The sequence below is a fragment of the Piliocolobus tephrosceles genome, chromosome 9 (genome assembly GCF_002776525.5).
Source record: "Piliocolobus tephrosceles isolate RC106 chromosome 9, ASM277652v3, whole genome shotgun sequence".
NCBI lineage: Eukaryota > Metazoa > Chordata > Mammalia > Primates > Cercopithecidae > Piliocolobus > Piliocolobus tephrosceles.
Genome location: NC_045442.1, coordinates 41,047,812 through 41,072,535, shown reverse-complemented (window position 1 = coordinate 41,072,535; position 24,724 = coordinate 41,047,812). Strand labels below are relative to the sequence as shown.

Here is a 24,724-nt window from a genome sequence, read left to right as displayed (position 1 = left end):
CCAAGCTGAGTGCCAAATAGGAACGCAATCCCATTCACAATAGCCACAAAAACAGTAAAATACCTAGGAATACAACTAACCAGAGAGGTGAAAGATCTCTACGGTAAGAATTATAAAACACTGCTGAAAGAAATCAGAGTTGACACAAACAAATGGAAAAACATTCCATGCTCATGGATAAGAAGGTTCAATATTGTTAAAATGGCCATACCACCAAAAGCAATTTACAGATTGAATGCTGTTCCTCTCAAACTACCAATGACATTCTTCACAGAATTGGAAGAAACTATTGTAAAGTTCACATGGAAGTGGAAAAGAGCCCAAATAGCCAAAACAATCCTAGGCAAAAAGAACAAAGCTGGAGGCATCGCATTACCTGACTACTACAGGGCTACAGTAACCACAACATCACGATACTGGCACAAAAACAGACACAGACCAGTGGAACCGAATAGAGAGCCCAGAAATAAAGCCACACACCTACAGCCGTCTGATCTTCGACAGAACATGCAATGGGGATAAAACTACCTGTTCAATAAATGGTGCTGGGATAACTGGCTAGCCATATGCGGAAGATTGAAACTGGACCCCTTCCTTAACGCCCGTATACAGAAATCAACTCAAGATGGATTAAAAACTTAAATGTAAAACCTAAAACTAAAAACCCTTGTAAAAATCTTAGGTGTTTGTTCTCTAATAGACATGAGGCATAATCTGAGATAGTTTTGTCTGAAAAAGCTTTTGGAATTAGTACAGTGTCAGTCAGAGAAGAATCACAAAAACTACAGCCAACATTTAAAACAGGATAATGCTTTATTTAAGCCAAGCTTAATAGACGTTTTAAAACCATGTCAGAATCATCTCATCCATACAATAACAATATTGTCTTACCCTTTGGCATTCACTATAAGAAAACCATTTCAAATAATCTCATTTTGCATAAAAGATCCATTTCTATTTATTTTATTTTATTTTATTTTTTATTTTTGAGACGGAGTCTCGCTCTGTCACCCAGGCTGGAGTGCAGTGGTGCGATCTTGGCTCACTGCAAGCTCCACCTCCCAGGTTCACGCCATTCTCTTGCCTCAGCCTCCTGAGTAGCTGGGACTACAGGCGCCCGCCACCATGCCCTGCTAATTTTGTTTTTGTATTTTTGGTAGCGATGGGGTTTCACCGTGTTAGCCAGGATGGTCTTGATTTGCTGACCTCATGATCCTCCCGCCTCAGCCTCCCAAAGTGCTGGGATTATAGGTGTGAGCCACGGCGCCCAGCCGTAGAAGATCCATTTCTAATAAAAAGCTAATATATTTAATCAAAAGACTATTAGAATTAACTCTTCTCTTACAGCTCTTTTCTAGCTCTTCCTTTAATTAACAATATCTTTAGCTAATATGTTAAGGGAATTTGTATTCACGGAAGAATCTTTGTCATTTAAGCATAATGTGAAATATAAAATTGTTGGTTGTTATCAAAGAATTAGATGAGCACATATAGGCATTCACTTCTGAAACTTACTAATACTCAAGAAATCAGAGACCCATTAAAGTGGGTTTGGAAGATCTGTGAGCTTTGTGCTTGAGAAAAGCATTGTTCTATTTTACTTTTTATGACTTCTTTTGACTTTGATTTCATCTTCTAATATTTTTGTTGAATTTCATTTTTGCTGTCAAATTTTTAGTTTCTGAAAACTCTTTTCTGCCATCTTTGTCCCTCCTTTTGAAAACTATAGCATCCTCTTATTTTACAGATCTGTTCCTTATCTCGGGAACATTATTAATGTTATTAACGTTTTCTTTTCTGTTTTTCTTTCCTTTGGGATCTTTTTTTCCCTGTTGTGATATCTGTCATTTGTATTTATTTTCTTCAAATGTCTAATGACTTTTGGCTGGCAATTAAGATGGATTAGAAGCTTTGTACATGGGTGAGGATTATGGACCTGTGAGTTCACTACAGATGAAAAACTGATGATCTCAGTCTTAAGTCTGGGCTTCCATCAGATATCATTCTTTGTTGGATTTTTTTTTCTTTTGGAAAAGGCCTCAGTCTTTCCTGAGAAGACTTATCCAGTTTGCTTGGAGATTTTTCTAGCTGCTGATATTTTTTGATTAGAATGGGTATAGGAGGCTGAGGATCCCATCCTTTTAGTATGTAGATTTACACCTAAATGCTCATTTCTAGTCCCTAAACCTTCTACAATCCATGGTGTCTAGTGAAAGTGAACCTGGAAATTCTGCTGCAATTCCTGTAGACTAGTGGCTCTCAACGGAAGTGGTGTTTGGGGAGTGGTGGTGGTGGGTGATTTTGTCCCCCAGAGGACATTTGGCAGGGTCCACAGACATTTTTTATTGTCATGACTTGGATGGTACTGAACATCCTAAAATGTACAGGACATCCCCACAATGAAGAATTATTTGATCCACTAGTGCTGAGGCTGAGAAACTCTGCTCTAGAGAGTAATCCTTTGTTCTCATGAGGGTTATGTGGTGGTGTGAGGGTGGTGTTTGTGCTGGTGTGTGTGCATGTTGCAGCAGCAGGGGGTATAATTGCTCTGTATACATACTTTAAGTCTCAGTTTTTAACCCCTAATCTTACCCCTTCCTTCTGAAATACCTGATGCCTTCAAGTCCCACATTTTTCTTTTTCTTTTCTTACTTTTTTTTTTTTTTTTTTTTTTTTTGAGACGGAGTCTCACTGTTGCCGAGGCTGGAGTGCAGTGGCATGATCTCAGCTCACTGTAACCTCCTCCTCCCAGGTTCATGCCATTCTCCTGCCTCAGCCTCCCGAGTAGCTTGGACTACAGCGCCTGCCACCACACCTGGCTAATTTTTTGTATTTTTAGTAGAGACGGGGTTTCACCGTGTTAGCCAGGATGGTTTCGATCTCCCGACCTCATGATCCGCCCGCCTTGGCCTCCCAAAGTGCTGGGATTACAGGCGTGAGCCACTGCGTCCGGCCTAGTCCCACATTTTTCCAACATTCTGTGGGGCATATTTATATTCTGTATGCCTGATTATAGACACTTAGGTTGTATTCCCTTTTCTCTCTACTTTATGTTACACTCAGTCCTCTGTTAGCTTTCTAGCTTCTCAAATTTGGTACACACATACTTTTCCCTTCATAGGTAGGGATTCTTAGTTTCAGAATTTAGGGCAAGGGAAAAATATTTCATTTATAAAACAAAGACAAGGAATATAATTTGTTCTTTGTAATTTGTATTTATTGCTTATTGACACTTAGGTATCAAGTGACACTTGGGTATCAGGTGACACTTGGGTATCAAGTGATGGTGATAAATGTTGGAAATGAGTTTGTGTAGCTGTCACAATTGTGTTGGAATACATTTTGTGGGAGTTAGAAAAAATATTAACTGTTAAACTCATATTAAACTTTATTTTAGGGTCATGAGTGGAAAATTAACTGTTCAAGAAGAGCAGATTGTAGAATTGATTGAAAAAATTGGTGCTGTTGAGGAGGAGCTGAATAGGGTAAGCATTTAAAATGATATTTACTGTTATGTGAAAAGCAAATATTGAAAGAAAATGTTAGAATGTGAAAGACCTAATATTTTTTCCTTCTCTCTCTCTCTATATATATATTTTAGATGGAGTCTCGCTCTGTCACCCAGGCTGGAGTGCAGTGGTGTGATCTCGGCTCACTGTAACCTTCGCCGCCTGGGGTCAAGCGATTCTCCTGCCTCAGCCTCCCAAGTAGCTGGGATTACAGGCGTGTGCCACCGTGCCCGGCTAATTTTTTTGTATTTTTAGTAGGGACAGGGTTTCACCATGCTGGCCAGGCTGGTCTTGAACTCCTGACCTCATGATCCACCCATCTCGGCCTCCCAAAATGCTCAGATTACAGGCATGAGCCACCGCACCCAGCTCCTTCTTTAAGATTTTATAAAAAGAAAAAAAAAAAGAAAGATTTTATTTTTCTGACCCTTATACTGAAAGTAAGTTATATCATGATTTTTTACTATCATCAATCACATCAAAAAAGCTGACAGCTTATATTAATGAAACATTACAAAAAATTAACTGAATTGTTTGATAGTGAATGCTGAAGCATTTTTGTTAACATGTTTATCAGATGAAGGAATACAGATATTGGGAGAGACTGGATATTAAAGAAAAGTAATATAACTAGGGTAGGCAAGAGGCCTGACCTTTCAGGGCCACTCTCATATTAATACCTTTATTTATTTATTATTATTATTATTATTATTATTGAGACAGAGTCTCACTGTGTCACCCAGGCTGGAATGTGGCGTGATCTCAGCTCACTGCAAGCTCCACCTCCCGGGTTCACGCCATTCTCCTGCCTCAGCCTCCCGACTAGCTGGGACTACAGGCACCCACCACTGCGCCCGGCTAATTTTTTGTATTTTTAGTAGAGACGGGGTTTCACGGTGTTAACCAGGATGGTCTCGATCTCCTGACCTCGTGATCCACCCGCCTCGGCCTTCCAAAGTGCTGGGATTACAGGCGTGAGCCACCATGCCTGGCCATTTTTAATTATTTTTAGAGACGGGGTCTTGCTCTGATGCCCAGGCTACAGTGCAGTGGCATAATTATATCTTACTGTAGCCTCAAACTTCTGGTCTCAAGCAACTCTCTCGCCTCAACCTCCTGAGTAGCTGGACTTCAGGCATGCACCACCATACCTGGCTAATTATTTTATTTTTTTGTAGAGATGGAGTCTCGCTATGTTGCCCAGGCTGGTCTCAAACTCTGGGGCTCAAGTGATCCTCCTGCCTTGGCTTCCCAAAGTGCTGGAATTACAGGCATGAATCACCTTGCCAGGCCACACTAACACTGTTATATTCAAATCCATTGGCAATGTTGAAGGAACCTGAAGAATTAATGGTACTACCCCAAACCTATTGTTTAATCTCAAAGTGTTGAGTAAGATTGCAGAAAGAAACCAGATGACATATTTGTGTTAATCTACTGGGTAACTTGTTACAGCTTTTGCATGGAAATAATTTGTTTCATTTTTCTAATCTTGTGAACTAGCCAGATACCCTACCAACCAGATCAGCATTTTTTAAATTCTACGTTTTATTTAGGTTACAGAGTTGTTTATGGATAATAAAAATGAACTTGACCAGTGTAAATGTGACCTGCAAAATAAAACACAAGAACTTGAAACCACTCAGAAACATTTGCAAGAAACTAAATTACAACTTGTTAAAGAAGAATATATCACATCAGCTTTGGAAAGTACTGAGGAGAAACTTCATGATGCTGCCAGCAAGGTTTGTTCCTTGTATTGATTTATACTCATATTAAATAGAGAATGGATAGAAATAATGTCTGTGCTTAAGCATTAATTATGATATTCTGTTTATTCACCCAAAATGGTATTTCTGTCCATTTAAAAAATATTATTTTACTATTTCATCCATATTTTTCTTAGTGGAGATGTTGACTTATGAAAAAACTACTCCTGCTCCTGGAGTTTGGAAAATAGAACATAACTTAGCCAGGCGTGGTGGCTCATGCCTGTAATCCCAGCAGTTTGGGAGGCCGAGGTGGGTGGATGACCTGAGGTCAGGTGTTCAAGACCAGCCTGACCAAAATGGAGAAACCCATCTCTACTAAAAATATAAAATTAGCTGGGCGTGATTGTGCCATTGCAGTCCAGCCTGGGCAATGAGAGCAAAACTCTGTCTCAAAAAAAAAAAAGAAAGAAAAAAGAAAATAGAACATAACTTTATAATATATTTTGTAGACATTTAGAATGTGATGTTGTGATGCTTTTTCTTTGTGGGGATGATTGAACCTAATTAGTCATTAAGAATTGAGTATGTTCTGGCCGGGCACAGTGTCTCACCTCACACCTGTAATCCCAGCACTTTGGGAGGCTGAGGTGGGTGGATTGCTTGAGGTTAGGAGTTCAAGACCAGCCTGACCAACATGGTAAAACCCCATCTCTACTAAAAAAAATACAAAAATTAGCCAGGCATGGTGGCACATGCCTATAATCCCATCTACTCGGGAGGCTGAGGCAAGAGAATTGCTTGAACCCAGGAGTCAGAGATTGCAGTGAGCTGAGATCATGCCATTGCACTCCAGCCTGGGTAACAGAGCAAGACTGTCTCAAAAAAAAAAAAGAAATTTAGTATGTTCTAATGATGAAAGATGTTGAAGGTATTTAATTTTTTATTAGTTGTACTTTTTTTTTTGAGACAGACTCTTGCTTTGTCTCTCTGTCTGTCGCCCGGCCTGGAGTGACAGTGGCACAATCTTGGCTCACTGCAAGCTCCACCTCCCACGTTCAAGCAATTCTTCTGCCTCAGCCTCCTGAGCAGCTGGAACTACAAGTGTGTACCACCACGCCCGGCTAATTTTTGTATTTTTAGTAGAGACGGGATTTCACCATGTTGGTCAGGCTAGAAAATTTACTAGTTCTTATCATGATAAATCCTTATGTAGATACTTTCATTAGATTCTTTTCATCATATCCATTTTGTCTAACACTTATTTTTAAAAATACAGCTGCTTAACACAGTTGAAGAAACTACAAAAGATGTATCTGATCTCCATTCCAAACTGGATCGTAAGAAGGCAGTTGACCAACACAATGCAGAAGCCCAGGATATTTTTGGCAAAAACCTGAATAGTCTGTTTAATAATATGGAAGAATTAATTAAGGATGGTAGCTCAAAACAAAAGGCCATGCTAGAAGTACATAAGACCTTATTTGGTAAGTTCAGGCTGTTCTGTTCTAGTCTTGATGTGTTAAGTGTGATGTTGATTTCAAAACTGATAATTCAATTTTGTGAAACATAGATGACAGTGTCACCAATACTCTCTACCATGCACAAACTATTTGTTCAGGCTGAAGATTAATGCTTTACTGTCTGAATTAAAACAAATCTTTTTCCCTCCCCACCCTCCCTTCTGTTTTCTATAAAATGTTACATTTATTAAGTAACTAAGTATATAAACGTTAGAAGTAGAAGTCCTCCTTTTCCCTGACTCTGGCTCCTGTCCCTGGGTCATTCACCATAGGTGTTATTGTTAAATTTCTTGGGCCTTTTTCTAGAAATTTTCTGTGCATAAACATTCTGCAACTTTTTATTTGGGGTGGGGGCATGTATATCTTGATGGTTTGCTATATTGTCAGAATATGTTTGTATCTCATTGTTTTTAACTGTTCTGTTATCTCCCTTTAGAAAAAAGCATGTTTATTTAGTGTGAAATACTATCTTCATTATGGAAAATTTGGACATCCAGAAATATAAAAATTTAAAAAATCATCTAGACTCTAGTCTCATTAAGCCAAGCACAATCAATACATTTTGGTATTGATTTCCAGTTTTTCTTTTCTTCTGTAAACTTACCATAATTCTGTATATTATTTTTAGTCAGAGATTAATTGTAGAATATTCTAATTCTTTGTGCACTATGAATTACAGTTATGGGTCTGATACACTTACAAATATGTTAAGGGCTTACAGAGCACTATGGAAATTATGTAATGTATATTTAAATAATTCCTTGCTTATGTAGTGAGCCAGTTCTTTTAAGCTCGTTATTACAAATTCTACAAGGGTATACTTTTGCCAACTTCTTTGAAATGGTTTGAACTGTATTTAATATATATGTGTATATATATGTTTATATCAAATATATTTATGTCAAAGTTTACATCTTTCTGTTTTTTTCTGTTTGTTATAGGTAATCTGCTGTCTTCCAGTGTCTCTGCATTAGATACCATTACTACAGTAGCACTTGGATCTCTCACATCTATTCCAGAAAATGTGTCTACTCATGTTTCTCAGATTTTTAATATGATACTAAAAGAACAATCATTAGCAGCAGAAAGTAAAACTGTACTACAGGAACTGATTGTTAGTACATCCTTTAAAATATTTTTGAAGGGTTACATTTGATAAGTATTTGATAAAATATTTTGAAGGGTTACATTTGATAAATCTTCATAAACAATGTTAACTGCTATTCTTTTATCTTAAGCTTTGCTAGACACAGTCTTAATCCTCTCCTTTTCTCGGTTCACTGCAACCTCTGCCTCTTGGGTTCAAGCGATTCTCTTGCCTCAGCCTCCCGAGTAGATGGGATTATAGGCATGTGCCACCATGCCTGGCTAATTTTTGTATTTTTTTTAGTAGAGATGGGGTTTTACCATGTTGATCAGGCTGGTCTCGAACTCCTAACCTCAAGCAATCCACCCACCTCAGCCTCTCAAAGTGCTGGGATTATAGGCGTGAGTCACCGTGCCCGGCCGAGAGTATGTCTATATTTTTAAAGACAGATCTCTGCACGGTTTATTCTCTCCCAGAAAGATTATTTTCAAATGTATGGAACTAACTTTTGAAACCTTTTTCACTCATGTAACATTAGGAGTAGGAGTTATTAGTGAGGCTTCTAATGACTAAAGGGCAAGTTTAGCACCACATGATAGCAAGGGACTTGTTAGTTGGCCCAGAAATTGATAAGTCACTTTTTCCTCAGGGGTCCTGGACCCAACCAGAAGGGGATATTGGGTAGTTAATTTTAAAACTACAGTAATATATGATAGTAATAATAGTGCAAGAAAAATATCTTTTAGAATTCTGGGAACACATAACAATTCTTAGGGTTAGATCTGTGTGGCTATGCCCTTCTGGGCCATAACTGTATATCTTTTCTCCACAGTTCTATGGAAGTCACTCATCTAATTGCACTTCATATTACCTCCTTCATACTTGATTTATATATAGTCTTTATTTTAAAATTGTATGGTTGGTCTAGGAAGTTCTTAGCCATATAATTTGTTTTCTTTGTGCAGGGTCTTTGCCTCCCTTTTTCAGTTTAACAATATTTATTAAACATTTTCCAAGTAAATACTACAAATGTTAGCTGACCCTCTGCCTCAATTCATTGCTTAGATGACATTATTTGATAGGTTTTCTCAATCACCCAAATTTGACAGTGTTAAAAGATACCCTGTCAGTACTAACTTTTCAAATATTGATTCATTCATTAAATGGTGGTCTCTATATATACAGGCATACTTCAGAGATGTTGCAGGTTTGCTTCCAGACTACTGCAATAAAGTGAATATTACAATAAAGCAAGTCATGAATTTTTTGGTTTCTCAGGGCATATAAAGGTTATGTTGACCAGGCACAGTGGCTCACGCCTGTAATTCCAGCAGACGCCTGGTGGGACAATCAAAACACAAACAATGTTTATCAATTACGTTTGCTGTCTTATAGGGGTACAGTTTACGGTACCCCAAGACAATTATAATAGTAACATCAAAGATCATTGATCACAATGTGTAATGAAAAAGTTTTAAGTACTACAGTAGTTACCAAAATGTGATGCAGAAACAGAAAGTGAGCACATGATATTTGAAAAAAGTCACTGATAGACTTGCTTAAGGTAGGGTTGCCACAAACCTTCAATTCGTAAAAATTTGGTATCTGTGATGCATAGTAGGGTGAAGCACAATAAAATAAGCTATGCCTGAACTGATAGATTTCTACTTACCAAGTTATGATTTTTTCTTGAATTAAAAGAAAAGAGGAATGTTGCTCTCACAAAATTGGTTGAAATTGATATGCTAGCTCTTCTTTCCAAAAGAATGCCAGTAGGCCTATAAGTATTTACTAATGTATTTCTGTTATACTTCCTCAGCCCTATCCTACCAAAAGGAGCTTAGATCAGGATTTTTTTCTTTTTATAAATATTTCCGATCTATACTACCTTCTTAATTTTTCCCATTTCTTGACAAGAACAACATATTTCACAAGTTCTTCTGATACAATAGGATATAAGTCATCTCAGATCTTCAGAGTTAAATACTTCCAGCCCAAGGGCTAATCTTGGTGACTACTTGGTCTCAGCCTTTTTGACTGGTAACCTAAACTTGTTTGAAATTTATTTTCTTAAAGTATACCTGTAGGTTTTTTTTTTGTTTGTTTGTTTGTTTGTTTGTTTGTTTTTTTTGAGACGGAGTCTCACTCTGTCGCCCAGGCTGGAGTACAGTGGCCAGATCTCAGCTCACAGCAAGCTCCGCCTCCCGGGTTTACGCCATTCTCCTGCCTCAGCCTCCTGAGTAGCTGGGACTACAGGCGCCCGCCACATCGCCCGGCTAGTTTTTCGTATTTTTTAGTAGAAACGGGGTTTCGCCGTGTTAGCCAGGATGGTCTCGATCTCCTGACCTCGTGATCCACCCGTCTCGGCCTCCCAAAGTGCTGGGATTACAGGCTTGAGCCACCGCGCCCGGCCTACCTGTAGGTTTTTAAAAATTTATTTTCTTTGGAGTGCTGAAATCTTATTAATTGACTGTCATTTTCCTCTCTTTTGAATTCTTCTGACTTCTATTTCATTAAACTATTAAGAAATTGTTCTGGCTCGTGCGGTAGCTCATCCCAGCACTTTGGGAGGCCGAGGTGGGTGGATCACCTGAGGTCAGGAGTTCGAGATCAGCCTGGCCAACACGGTGAAACTCTGTCTTTACTGAAATACAAAAATTAGCTCGGCATGGTAGCAGGTGCCTGTAATCCCAGCTACTCGGGAGGCTGAGGCAGGATAATCGCTTGAACCCAGGAGGCAGAGGTTGCAGTGAGGCTGAGATCACGCCATTGCACTCCAGCCTGGGCCACAAGAGTGAAACTCTATCTCAAAAAAAGAAAAAAAAAATTCTATGTTTTCACTGGGCTTGAAAAAAAGAGAAATTATTATATTTATTGTAATATAATAAATTATTATATTATTATATTGATTTATCTATGTAGACTATAAAGAATGGAGAATGGGGCCAGGCACGGTGGCTCACGCCTGTAATCTCAGCACTTTGGGAGGCCTAGACAGGCAGATCACCTGAGGTCAGGAGTTCGAGACCAGCCTGGCCAACATGGTGAAACCCCATCTCTACTAAAAATACAAAAATTACCTGGGTGTGGTGGCTCACACCTGTAATTCCAGCTACTCGGGAGGCTGAGGCAGGAGAATCACTTGAACCCATGAGGCAGAGGTTGTAGTAAGCCAAGATCTTGCCATGGTACTCCAACCTGGGCAACAGAATGAGACTCTGTCTCAAAAAAAAAAAAAAAAAAAATGGAGAATGGAAATTGAGAATTTTAATGTGAATATTTAGCTACCAAAGTGTTTAAGATATCATTTAGAAAGGTTTATGGAAATGGAAATATTCTTTTTGAAGACCTATTTGTTTATTTTTAAAACCAGAATGTACTCAAGACTGATCTTCTAACTTCACTGGAAACGATTTTATCCCCAACTGTGGTGTCTATACTGAAAATCAATAGTCAACTGAAACATATTTTCAAGACTTCATTGACAGTGGCTGATAAGGTAACAAATGCTGTGTTCTTAATATCTCAAAATTGATGTGTTGTTTAAGAAGGAAACTCATTTTTGTTTCTTCAAAGATAGAAGATCAAAAAAAGGAACTAGATGGCTTTCTCAGTATACTGTGTAACAATCTACACGAACTACAAGAAAATACCATTTCTTCCTTGGTTGAGTCACAAAAGCAATGTGGAAACCTAACTGAAGACCTGAAGACCATAAAGCAGACCCATTCCCAGGTATGTTGTTTAGCTGACTTGGGGAGTGCAGAAAGAGTTTTAGGATGATTTGATATAACTTGATAATTAATCTATGTTATACAATCTGAATACTGTAAAACCTGAAAATACCGTAGCCAGTGTTGCTTATAACAGTAATTATTGTAAAGCAATTGAGAATACTTCTCTTAATATTTGAAGTTTTGCTACCTCTAGAACCCCATGCAGAACCACAATATGACAGAACAGTCCTTTCGTCACATCGAGATGAAAGATGAATCTGGAGAAACATACCTTTAGAGAAGAATGGTTATAACATTTAAAGTGATCATGTATCTACATTAAAACTTGCTAAGTTGCTTCTTTCTAGGATGGCATGGATAGTTGTCTTTCATAAACCAAGTCCTACTTTTCTCTTATTTCTGTCTCATTGATAGACATTTAAAACATAGTAAATTGATACAATTTATAATTCTTATTGATTATAAATGTAATTCATGATTTATCTTCCCTGTAAACTGTTCCTCATTATATGAGGCTTTAAACCAAAACCAAGCCTTCAAACCATAATCTATAAATATCAGATATATGAAAAACAGCTTCTGGTATTCTTAAGACTTTAATAATGACTGTCTAAAGTTTTATTAAATAAGCTTATTATGATATGACTGAACTCTTATAATAGTTAACATTTATTGAGCAATTAACTGTGTGTTTATTCCTCCCATCAATATAGATATAAATTCTATTACTAGTCAGATTTAATGAGGAAACTGAGACCTTGTGAGCATCTAATAGTATGTAGATCATCTTACAGAAGGTGGGAGTGATTGTATTACCTGAAAAGCATCCATGTTTGAGTGTCTCTTCTGTGTGTTTCTTGGCAACTTAAACTTGCAGCATTTTCTCATACATCTGCATAGGTTATTTCCCTTAAACCTGTTGAGAACTTTTTAGGTGTATATTCTAAGACTGATCTAAGGCTTTTTATAAATTTACTGTTTTGAAATGCTTAAAATTGTTAGGCAGTTGTTTAAAAAAAAAAAACAAAAAAATCTGATCTGAAAAGTATCTTAGCATGAATAGTTTGGCTTCCCTGGCTTTAAGGAAGCAAGTTCAGTTTGTGAGCTATTTCTTAGGTTTTCCAGAACTTGAAATGAGCACTATAAAAATAATTGTGTAAAACTTTGAACACATTTACATATGGATAAATATGATAATACCTGCATTAACATTCAAATTATTAATCTGATAATACCTTTGAGACTAGTAAAAATACTGACAGACTTTATTCATGATCAGAATGTTAGATATGTATTGTCAACTGATGTGTTATTCAGAGATACTGGCCAACCAGCAGACTGAACAGTGAATAAGAATATTAGATGTATTTTCAGCTCTTCCTTTGTCATTAGGATGGCTTCTTCATTTTGCAATGTAGCATGTTATATGCCTACAAGAGCTTGTTTTCAAAAATGTAAAATATGAGCAAAGATAAGACTATTTACATTTTGTTAATATGATCCAACTAGGTTCTGTAAAATTTTTTAGCTCCAGTAATTGATAATATTTTTGGATTGCTTGACCCATTAGTATATCACATTAATTTTCCCTTCTAGTTGTGTTATCAGTTACAAAGCTACTATATATATCTGTCAAAGTTGGTCTTAAACATAATGTGATATATGGGGTTGTTTGAGTAGTTTTGAGGTACACTGAAAGTAATTTGTTACCTAGAGTTAAAATAACAAAGTTTGCTAATTATTTACTTTTTAAAAAATCCTGGCTGGATGTGATGGCTCACATCTGTAATCTCAGCACTTTGAGAGGCTGAGGCAGGGTGATCACTTGAGGCTAGGAGTTTAAGACCAGTCTGGTCAACATAGTGAGACTGCGTCTCTACAAAAAAAAAAATTGTTTAAATTAGCCAGGCATGGTGGCTCATGCCTGTAGCCCCAACTACTTGGGGGCTGAGGACGGAGGATCCCTTGAGCCCAGGAGGTTGAAGCTGCAGTGAGCCATGATTGTGCCACTGCACTACAGCTTGGACAACAGAGTGAGACCCTGTCTCTAAAAAAAAAAATCCTACATTTTAATATCACTTCCACTGCTTTCCTCTGTGGAAGAAAGGTAGAGTTAAAGCTCTCGTGTCAAGAATTTATATAATTAACACCTATGGACAATATTTCTTGTTTTGTTATCAGTCATAAAAAATGTTCAAGTGTCATAATTTTAAGTCTCCTCACTTCCCACACTTTTCTTACAGGAACTTTGCCAGTTAATCAATCTTTGGACAGAGAGATTCTGTGCTTTGGAAGAAAAGTGTGAAAATATACAGAAACCACTTAGTAGTGTCCAGGAAAATATACAGCAGTAAGCTATTTTTAAATTCTCTTAAACTTTTCTGTAAGTCTGAAATTATTTCAGAAGAAAAAGCTTTAAATAGTACAAATAATTCCTCTGTGTACTTTCAAATTTTGTTGATATTTTATTATGTATGTGTATATATACATGCATATAAATGTCTTTTCATTGCGTATTTGTGCTCTCTTTTAAGACAGTGAAAAACCTGGCTGTTATCCACAATATATTTTCGAATTTCCTCAATCTTAGAAAACACACTAAGTAATTTCACAATTTCTAACCTATATTACTGATGAAAAATACACTTAAGTAGAGCAGGGTTTGGCAAACTATGGCTAGCAGGCTGGATGCCTGTTACTGCAAATAATTTCACTGGACACTGTCATACCCATCTATTTACATGTTGTCTTTGGTTGTCTTTGGCTACCTTTGCACTACAGTGGTAAAGTTGAGTCATTGCATCCAAGTCATTGAACAATAGCCTAAAATATTTGCTATCTGGCTTTTCAAGAAAAAGTTTGCTGATTCCTGTATTAGGGTTTTGTTTTGTTTTTTTATTTTTGTTTTTGTTTCTGAGATGGAGTCTTGCTCTGTCACCCAGGCTGGAATGCAGTGGCGCGATCTCGGCTCTCTGCAAGCTCCGCCTCCCAGGCTCACGCCATTCTCCTGCCTCAGCCTCCCGAGTAGCCGTGACTACAGGCACCTGCCACCTCGCCTGGCTAATTTTTTGTATTTTTAGTAGAGACGGGGTTTCACCATGTTAGCCAGGATGGTCTCTATCTCCTGACCTCGTGATCCGCCCGCCTCGACCTCCCAAAGTGCGGTGATTACAGGCGTGAGCCACCGCGCCCGGCCCTGTTTTGTTTTTTGAGACAAAAATAAACAGCCTGCTCTGTAGCCCAGGCTGGAGTACAGTGGCCTGAGTGCAGTGGCCTGATCTCGGCTCACTGCAACCTCTGCCTCCCAAGTTCAGGCGATTCTCCTGCCTCAGCGTCCCGAGTAGCTGGGATTATAGGCACATACCACCATGCCTGGCTAATTTTTTGTATTTTTAGTAGAGATGGGGCTTCGCCGTTTTGGCCAGGCTGGTCTTGAACTCCTGGTCTCAACTGATCTCCCACTTCAACCTCCCAAAGTGCTAAGATTGTAGGTGTGAATCACTGCCTCCCGCCTATATTAGAGTTTAATGTTGCTTTGTAGCCTCATTGCTTGCTAGTTCCAGCCTGTATTAGAGTTTAAGGTTGCTTTGTAGCCTCATTGCTTGCCCGTTCCGCATACTTACCATACACTACAGTCAGACCTATGTTTTCTTTTTTAGGGATTTTATAACTTTATGGTTTAACATTTATATTCATAATCCATTTAAAAATTTTTATATAACATAGGAGATTTGTCGAGTTTCAGTTTTTTTGCCTATAGAGTATTCTATTCTCATGAGGAGAAAGATACTATATTTACCCTATTTTTCCCCATTTAATTCCTAAATTAAAGTTCCTAAAGTTTCAAGCTTTCTTTAGTGTGAAGAACTTCTTGTAGTCTTTAAGGGTGGGTCTGCTGGACACAAATTCTGTTTTCCTTTGTCCAAGAATGTCTTGATTTCCCCTGCATTCCTGAAAGGTATTTTCGCTGGCTATGGAATTCAGGGTTGACAATTATTTTTTTCCAGCATTTGAAATATGCTATTCATTTTCTTCTTCTGGCCTCTATGAAATGAGAAATGGCAGTGGCCATTCAAGTAATTGTTCCCTTATAGGCAATCTCAGTACAGCTGCTTTCAAAACTTTTTTGTCTTTAGAAACTTGATTATATTTTGTCTACTCATATTTCTTTGAGTTTATTCTATTTGGGTTTTGTTTAGCTGCTTCAATGTGTAGGCTTATGCCTTTCACCAAAACTTGGGAATTTTTCATCTATTAATTCCTTGAATAGTTTTCAGCCCTATACTCTTTTTTTCTCTGCCCCTATGACTTTGATGACACAAATGCTAGATCTTTTATTTTGGTCCCTCAGGAGATACGTATAATATATTTCTTACAGATATATATATATTCTCTTTGTTGTTCACATTGGGGAAATTCTATTGATCTGTCTTCATATTCACTGAGTCTCCTTCTGTCATCTCTAACCTACTGTTAAATTCATTCAGTGAGGTGTTTTATTTCAGTTACTGCTTTTTTATTTTTATTTTTATTTTTATTTTTTTTTTTTTTTGAGACGGAGTCTCGCTCTGTCCCTCGGGCTGGAGTGCAGTGGCCGGATCTCAGCTCACTGCAAGCTCCGCCTCCCGGGTTTACGCCATTCTCCTGCCTCAGCCTCCAGAGTAGCTGGGACTACAGGCGCCCGCCACCTCGCCCGGCTAGCTTTTTGTATTTTTTAGTAGAGACGGAGTTTCACCGTGTTAGCCAGGATGGTCTCGAACTCCTGACCTCGTGATCCGCCCATCTCGGCCTCCCAAAGTGCTGGGATTACAGGCTTGAGCCACCGCGCCCGGCCCCGCTTTTTTATTTTTAGTTTTATAATTTTCATTTGCTTTTTTTATACCTTGTTTCTTAGCTAAGATTTTTTTTCCCCCAGGAGTATTTTAATTTCTTTTTAGAGCATTTTTATGATGGCTGCTTTAAAATTCTTTCCAGACAATTCTAACATCTGAGTTTTCTTGTTGTTGGCGTCTACTGATTGTCTTTTCTCATTCAACTTGTGATTTTGTGGTTCTTGATAAGTGATTCCATATTGTACCTTGAAGATTTTGGGTATTATGTTAGGAGATTCAGGATCCTATTTAAGTATTTTTTAGCTGGCATTTACCCTGTTTAGGCTTAGCATACAGATCCAGGCTCACTTTTATGGGCTGTGGTTCTACTGACAATTTAGTTTTTAGAGCCCTTGCAGTGTTAACTCTGATAATGCTTTGTTTGTGTGCTACCCACATGAGAAAAATCTGTATTCTGCTTTTGTTGGATGAAGTGTTCTGTATGTGTCACTCTGATCAAGTTGACTGATAGTGCTATTCAGGTCATCCATGGCCTGAGTTTCTGCCCATTTGTTCTCTCAATGACTAAGAGGGGAGTATTGAAATCTCTAATTGTAGATTTATTTATTTATTTTTATTAGTTCTATCAGTTTTTGCCTCGCGTATCTGAAACTCTGTTGTTGGGTGCATATACATTTAGGATTATTATACCTCCTTGGAGAATTGACCTCTTTATCATTATGTAATATCCACTTTTATTTCTGATAATCTCTCTTGTTCTGAAGTCTGTTTTGTCTGAAATGAATACAGGTTCTCCGGCTTTCCTTTGATTGCTATTTGTATGATGTATCCTTCTCCATCTCTTTATTTTTAGTCTAAGTCTTTTTTTTTTCCAGACAGAGTCTCGCTCTGTCGCCCAGGCTGGAGTGCAGTGGCGCTGTCTCCCTTGCTGCAAGCTCCGCCTCCTGAGTTCACGCCATTCTCCTGCCTCAGCCTCCTGAGTAGTTGGGACTACAGGCGCCTGCCACCACGCCTGGCTAATTTTTTTGTATTTTTAGTAGAGACAGGGTTTCACCATGTTAATCAGGATGGTCTCGATCTCCTGACCTCGTGATCCGCCCGCCTCAGCCTCGCAAAGTGCTGGGATTACAGGCATGAGCCACCGTGCCCGGCCCTTTTGGTCTAAGTCTTTATATTTAAAGTGGGTTTCTTATAGATAGCATATAGTTGGGTCTTGCTTTTTCATCAAATTTATAATCTATGATGTTTAATTTATTTATTTGAGACAGAGTCTTGCTGTGTGGCCCAGGCTGGAGTACAGTGGTGCAATCTTGGCTCACTGCAACCTCTGCCTCCTGGGTTCAAGCAATTCTCCTGCCTCAGTCTCCTGAGTAGCTGGGGCTATAGGCGCACACTACCATGCCCAGCTAATTTTTGTATTTTTACTAGAGATGGGGTTTTACCATGTTGGCCAGGCTGGTTTCAAACTCCTGACCTCGTGATCCACCCGTCTCGGCCTCCCAAAGTGCTGGGATTACAGGCGTGAGCCACCGCGCCCGGCTAAAGTATACGTTTTAAGATAATTTGAATCCATTATCAAATAATTTGCCATTTCATGTGTAGTGAAAGGACATTATAATAGTATATTCCTGTTTCCTCTTTCCCATTTGTCATTATTTTCGTATATTTTACTTAGGTGTTTATATATGCAATAAACACCTAATAGATTGTTACTTGGATTGCTTTATCTATTTTCTTTTTTAATGTATCTATTAGATTTTTTTTTTTTTTTTGTGAGGGAGTCTTTGGTATTTGTCATTATTTTCATATATTTTACTTAGGTGTTTGTATATGCAATAAACACCTAATACATTGTTACTTGGATTGCTTTATCTATTTATCTATTTTCTTTTTTAATGTATCTACTAGATTTTTTTTTTTTTTTTTTTTTTTTGTGAGAGGGAATCTTTGGTCTGTCGCCCAGGCTGGAGTGCAGTGGTGCAATCTTGGCTCACTGCAACCTCTGCCTCCCAGGTTCAAGCAATTCTCCTGCCTCAGCCTTCCGAGTAGCTGAGATTACAGGCACTCGTCACCACGCCAGGCTAATTTTTGTATTTTTAGTAGAGATGGGGTTTCACCCTGTTGGCCAGGCTGGTCTCAAACTCCGGACCTTGTGATTGCCTGCCTCAGCCTCCCAAAGTGCTGGGGTTACAGGTGTGAGCCACTGCGTCTGGCCGAAAATTTTTAATTGCATATGTGGCTCCTATTATACTTCTTTTGAGCAGTGCTGTTCTAAAACTCTAGCTATCATTTATATATCCCTACCTAACTTCTATCATTTGTTTTTCAACCCTGTTTTTGATCCTGTTAAGTATAGCATGTTCCATTGTGAACTCTTCCTATATGCTGAATCAAAAAAGTATTTCCTACTTTTTATTCCTGGTATCTAGACTGATGGATTTCTAGGCCATTCCATAGCTTTGGAGGAAATACTAGAGTAGGGTTGAAGTAGGAAGAGAAGTGTGATATAGTTTCTTAAGGCCCATGCAAATCATTTTTCCTGCTTTCCTGACATTTATTGTCTACACCAGTGTTTCCTAGTATGGTCTAGGGACTTTGTATTCATCACTCAGGAATCTAGGTGATGTTTATATACACACTGAACATAACTGCGCTTGGCATTTATTGTCATGGCTTGTAATACTTTTAACTCAATCTCATCTTCCCATTAAGTTGTGAGGTTTTGTTTTGTTTTGAGACAGAGTCTCGCTCTGTTGCCCAGGCTGAAGTACAATGACACAATCTCGGCTCACTGCAACCTCTGCCTCCCAGGGTCAAGCAATTTGCCTGCCTCACTCTCTCCCAAGTAGCTGAGATTACAGGCACGCACCACCACGCCCGGCTAATTTATTGTATTTTTAGTAGAGACAGGGCTTCACCATATTGGCCAGACTGGTCTCTAACCCCTGACCTCAGGTGATCTGCCTGCCTTGGCCTCCCAAAGTGCTGGGATTACAGGTGTGAGCCACTGTGCCTTGCCCTTTTTTCAATCATTATGACTTTCATTTGTAAGTTTGGTTTTCAACATCTTTGCTGACTCACTTGGTTTACCCACGTGGTGTACCATCTAGTGGTAATAGAGAGTCACTTCATTCCACAAGGTTTAAATCTTGTCCTATAAGATAACTTGGAATGCTATTATAGGGAAACTTACAAAGAGGGAAATTATCAATGAATTTTAAATGTATGTCTAACTAACATTAATTTTATATCAAGTTTATGTTATATTGTTCTATATGTATAATTTGTCACACCCCAATATAATTTTCTTTTAATTATTAGAAAGCTTTATAGCTAATTTAAACACAACATTTATAATGTTCATGATTTATTTTATATACTAGGCAAGGGAAACTGCTTAATAACAGAATAAATGAATGACTGTCCAATTTAGGGACTAGACAAGAGGCTGTAGTAGATGCCCTGAAGTAACATTGCTTAGTAAGAGGAATAAAACAAGCAGACAGATTTTGAAAGCATCGTAACTGGAGGAGGGCTGTGAAAGGTTTCATGAGCAAAGATGATCCTTTCAAAGGTCATTTAGTGGCAATGCTGTGAAAAGACAGTGGCCAAGGCATCCATTCTCAATGTAGATTTATTAAGATCACGGGCCCTGGAGCCGGACTGCCCACGTTCAGATCTGCCACTTAAGAGGTGAGTGATCTTGGGAAGTTATATATCCTTTGAGTCTTAATTCCCCATTTCAACAGTGTCATTCTCTTTTCCTATAGGAAATCTAAGGATATAGTCAACAAAATGACTTTTCACAGTCAAAAATTTTGTGCTGATTCTGATGGCTTGTCACAGGAACTCAGAAATTTTAACCAAGAAGGTGCAAAATTGGTTGAAGAGTCTGTAAAACACTCTGATAAACTCAGTGGCAACCTGGAAAAAATATCTCAGGAGACTGAACAGCGATGTGAGTCTCTGAACACAAGAACAGTTTATTTTTCTGAACACTGGGTATCTTCCTTAGATGAAAGGCAACAGGAACTTCAGAACTTATTGGAGGTAATAACTTTGTAACTAGAACTTACTTTGGGGAGAATAATAATCAGAAAATTAAATATTCTTGGCTGAGAATAGATTTCAAAACAAATGATATTTTAAGCTATAATGACTTAAACTTTTAAGTATAATATTTGGTATGCTTATACATGATCTTGTTTTGTGCTTTGGTATATGTCTTCTCGATCTTGGAATTAATTTAACATTTGTACAGTTTCTTTCCTGTATTTATCCTTGGTTTCTAACTTAGTATTTCTTCAAAGAAGGGCAGCCTGTTTTTTGATATGTAATACCTTCCACTTATATATGCTTTTTTTTGAGACGCAGTCTCGCTCCATTGCCCAGGCTGGTATGCAATGGCATGATCTCAGCTCACTGCAACATCCGCCTCCCAGGTTCAAGCAATTATCCTGCCTCAGCCTCCCAAGTAGTTGGGGTTGCAGGCACCCGCCACCACACCCGGCTACTTTTCTTGTATTTTTAGTAGAGACGGGGTTTCACTATGTTGGCCAGGCTGGTCTCGAACTCCTGACCTCTTGATCTACCCGCCTCGGCCTCCCAAAGTGCTGGGATAGCACTGTGGGAAGTCAAGGTGAGAGGATCACTTGAGGCCAGGAGTTCAAGACCAAAGTGCTGGGATTACAGGCATGAGCCACTGCGCCTGGCCTATCTATGCTTTTTACTTTTCTCCAAGTACATTCAAACCTATTATTAAGTATTTAGGTTATTGTTCTGGTAACCAAAGGATACTTGATAGGTTTATGGATTTGCTTAAACTTAATACTTGCATGAGCCCTTTGTAACTTGGTTTTTCTTTCTTTGCATTAGAAGGATTTTACTAACATTCTCAGGAAGTAGGTACAAAGAATTAAAAATTTTAATCTATATAAGCTGTTTTCACTAAAGGGAACTAGAGTTTGTATACAAATAGCTAATTTCAGATTTGCGATAGGAAATGTACAATATATGACCCTAGAGATCTTGTCATACCAGAAAGTAAGAAAGCTGTTAAAGATTTCTGAGGGGCTGGGCGCAGTGGCTCAAGCCTGTAATCCCAGCACTTTGGGAGGCCGAGATGGGCAGATCACGAGGTCAGGAGATCAAGACCATCCTGGCTAACATGGTGAAACCCTGTCTCTACTAAAAAATACAAAAAACTAGCCGGGCAAGGTGGCGGGCACCTGTAGTCCTAGCTACTTGGGAGGCTGAGGCAGGAGAATGGCGTAAACCCGGGAGGCGGAGCTTGCAGTGAGCTGAGATCCGGCCACTGCAACTCCAGCCTGGGCGGCAGAGCGAGACTCCGTCTCAAGGTTGTCAAAAGGTCTTAGTAGCCAACCTCCCCATGTTCAAAGGTGGTATAATTTGAGCATCAAAAAGAATAATGGCCATAAAGGATTAAAACACATCAAATATATTAAAACTTAGGAACTCATAAAAATTTCATAGGTCTTCTTTGGATCATGCCAGGGAAGCAAAACATTGTCCTGAAAATGGGTAAATAAGAAGAAACAATATAGCATCCTAAAAAACAATATAGGCCGGGCGCGGTGGCTCAAGCCTGTAATCCCAGCACTTTGGGAGGCTGAGACGGGTGGATCACGAGGTCAGGAGATCGAGACCATCCTGGCTAATATGGTGAAACCCTGTCTCTACTAAAAAATACAAAAAACTACCCGGGCGAGGTGGCGGGCGCCTGTAGTCCCAGCTACTCGGGAGGCTGAGGCAGGAGAATGGCGTGAACCTGGGAGGCAGAGCTTGCGGTGAGCTGAGATCCGGCCACTGCACTCCAGCCTGGGTGATAGCGAGACTCCGTCTCAAAAAAAAAAAACAATATAGCATCCATCTGTCTTTCCATATCTTGATTTAGCAGGGTAATGAAGAAAAGTTTTTCATTAGACTCTAAGCTAATAAAATGGAGAAGAAATGATAGAATATATCACCAGTATGCAACTCTTAATAAAATAACCCCTGTGGATATTAATGATGGCTTAAACCATTTGATCAAAAGCTGATGGGGAACTTTATAATTAATAGGCTAACCATACCTGAACTCACTGATAAATCTTAACATGAGAGACCCAGCAAAGCATTTTGTGTTTGCAGTACTACCTATGAAATATTCTTGCTAGAAAATTAAATCTGAATTAAATCAAGCCTTTAGGTCTAGCCAGTTTGTAGAAAATAAAGCATAGAAATGCAGTTGACCAAATCCAGAATTTGTGATGTTCAATAGGGTAAAGACCTCATGTCTTAAGCAACAAGTTTTTTTCCAAGGGAAAAAAGTAGGAGAAAAGATAACCTGTAGACCAAAAGAGACTTAAGACTAGAGGTCCTTAAGTCTTAGTTTGCCTGAGGCAGTCCTTGTTGAAGTTGTATTTGAATGATTATTAAGAATGGGCCCTTTCACTCTAAAAGGTTTCCAATTTGGATGATAAATTATATAGTCACCAACTTAAGACCTATAAAACAAATCTAGTGGTGAATTCTGGTTCAAACAAAGCAATTGTAACAGACATTTGAGACAACTGGTGAAGTCTGAACATGGACCAGACATTTGATAGGAAGGAATCAGTGTTAACATTTTCAGATGTGATAGTGGTCTTAAAGTGCTCTTACCTCTTAGAGATACATGCTGAAGTAAATGGATGAAATGATACAGGTTGTTTCAAAATAATCCTGGGTTTGTGGAGGAGTTAAGTGGCCAGTCCTGTTGGTAAATGTTTGTACGCTACTTGTTGGTAAATGTTGAAGTTGGGTAATGAATACAAGGCGATTAATTATACTGTTCTCTCTACTTTTGTATGTATTTTAAAATCTTATTACTGAAGGCCAGGTGTGGTGGCTCATGCCTGTAATCTTTGGAGGCCAAGGTGGGCAGATTGCTTGACCCCAGGAGTTTGAGACCAGCTTGGGCAACATGGTGAAACCCCATCTCTTCAAAAAAATACATAAATTAGCCAGGCATGCCTGTAGTCCCAGCTACCTGGCAGGCTACCTGGCTTGAGCCTGGGAGGTCAAGGCTGTAGTGAGCCCTAGTCATGCCACTGCACTCCAGCCTGGGCAACAGAGTGAGACTTGTCTCAAAAAAAAAAAAAAAAAAATTATGGAAAAGGTAAGGGAAAATATGATATTGAATAAAACACTGGCAACTTTAATTTTAGTTATAAACACTTGTTTGCATCATTTACAGGTTGTAAACCAATGTTGTGAGGCTTCAAGTTCAGACATCACTGAGAAATCAAATGGACATAAGGCAGCTCATGAGAGGCAGCGTAACATTTTTCTTGATCAGATGACTATTGATGAAGAAAAATTGATAGCACAAAATCTAGAACTTAATGAAACCATAAAAATTGGTTTGACTAAGCTCAATTGCTTTCTGGAACAGGATCTGAAACTGGATATCCCAACAGGTACTTTAAAAGAGAAATAGAATTGTTAAATTTTTTGAAGTTGAATTCAACTCTATGTAGTGTCAGATGTTCAGAAAAATTAGATCCTGCCATTGCCTGACAGGAATTTACCGTCTCACTGTAATCAACTCAAAATGGGAAAATTGGAACCTTAAAATAGTTTTAATCAATTATCATGATACAGGCGGTATCACAATTCAGTAAAATTTCACATACATTCAGGGAATTGACTTTGTTAATAGGGGATATTTTTAAAACAAATACAAACCAAGCACTGTTTGTAAAAGGACATTTTAATACCACAAATATTGGAGAGACATAACTAACTAAATCTAGTTTAATGCAAAGTTTACTACATTGTGCATTTTGTTCTGTGTTCCTCTCATTTTGTCATAGACTTGCCATTTAGGAATCCCTGTTTTAAGAGATCAGGGATCACTGTGGACCACTGGCATTTAGGAATCAACATTTTGAGAGATCAGATACGTCAAAGATCATTGTAGGCTGTAATGATTCAGGGAGGTCTTCATGGAAGAGATGTAACAAGCTGTTTTTTTTTTTTTTTTTTTTTTAGCAGCAAAACATTTAAATGTTATTGACAACAGAAATAATTTATAGCCCAACCCAGTACGCAAAAATGGTGGCTATGTCCCAGTGAGTTGATTTCATGACTCACTAATGAACCCACAGATGGACGAATACATTGCAGGGTATTAAATGGCCTGGAGAATCATCAGAAAAGAACAGTCTTGCCTGTGCTTCCACAAATTGGGTGGCCAAGCAAACTGATAGTTCCAGAAGCACTCCATGTATATAACCCACATCCTCAAAACAATGCCTGGTGTCTCATAGAATCTGATGGACAAA

At 38.5% G+C, this 24,724-nt stretch overlaps 1 protein-coding gene across 1 annotated transcript in view; it reads left to right on the top strand.

The window, feature by feature from the left end:
• KIF11 (kinesin family member 11) overlaps positions 1-24,724 on the top strand; it is a 60,434-nt gene that overhangs the window by 27,453 nt on the left and 8,257 nt on the right. Inside the window, exons 11-19 of the mRNA XM_023226261.1 lie at positions 3,398-3,485; positions 5,066-5,254; positions 6,498-6,705; positions 7,683-7,855; positions 11,202-11,327; positions 11,405-11,563; positions 13,809-13,915; positions 20,168-20,447; positions 23,635-23,857. Coding sequence (XP_023082029.1) covers positions 3,398-3,485; positions 5,066-5,254; positions 6,498-6,705; positions 7,683-7,855; positions 11,202-11,327; positions 11,405-11,563; positions 13,809-13,915; positions 20,168-20,447; positions 23,635-23,857 — 1,553 coding nt within the window. The remainder of the gene's footprint in view (positions 1-3,397; positions 3,486-5,065; positions 5,255-6,497; positions 6,706-7,682; positions 7,856-11,201; positions 11,328-11,404; positions 11,564-13,808; positions 13,916-20,167; positions 20,448-23,634; positions 23,858-24,724) is intronic.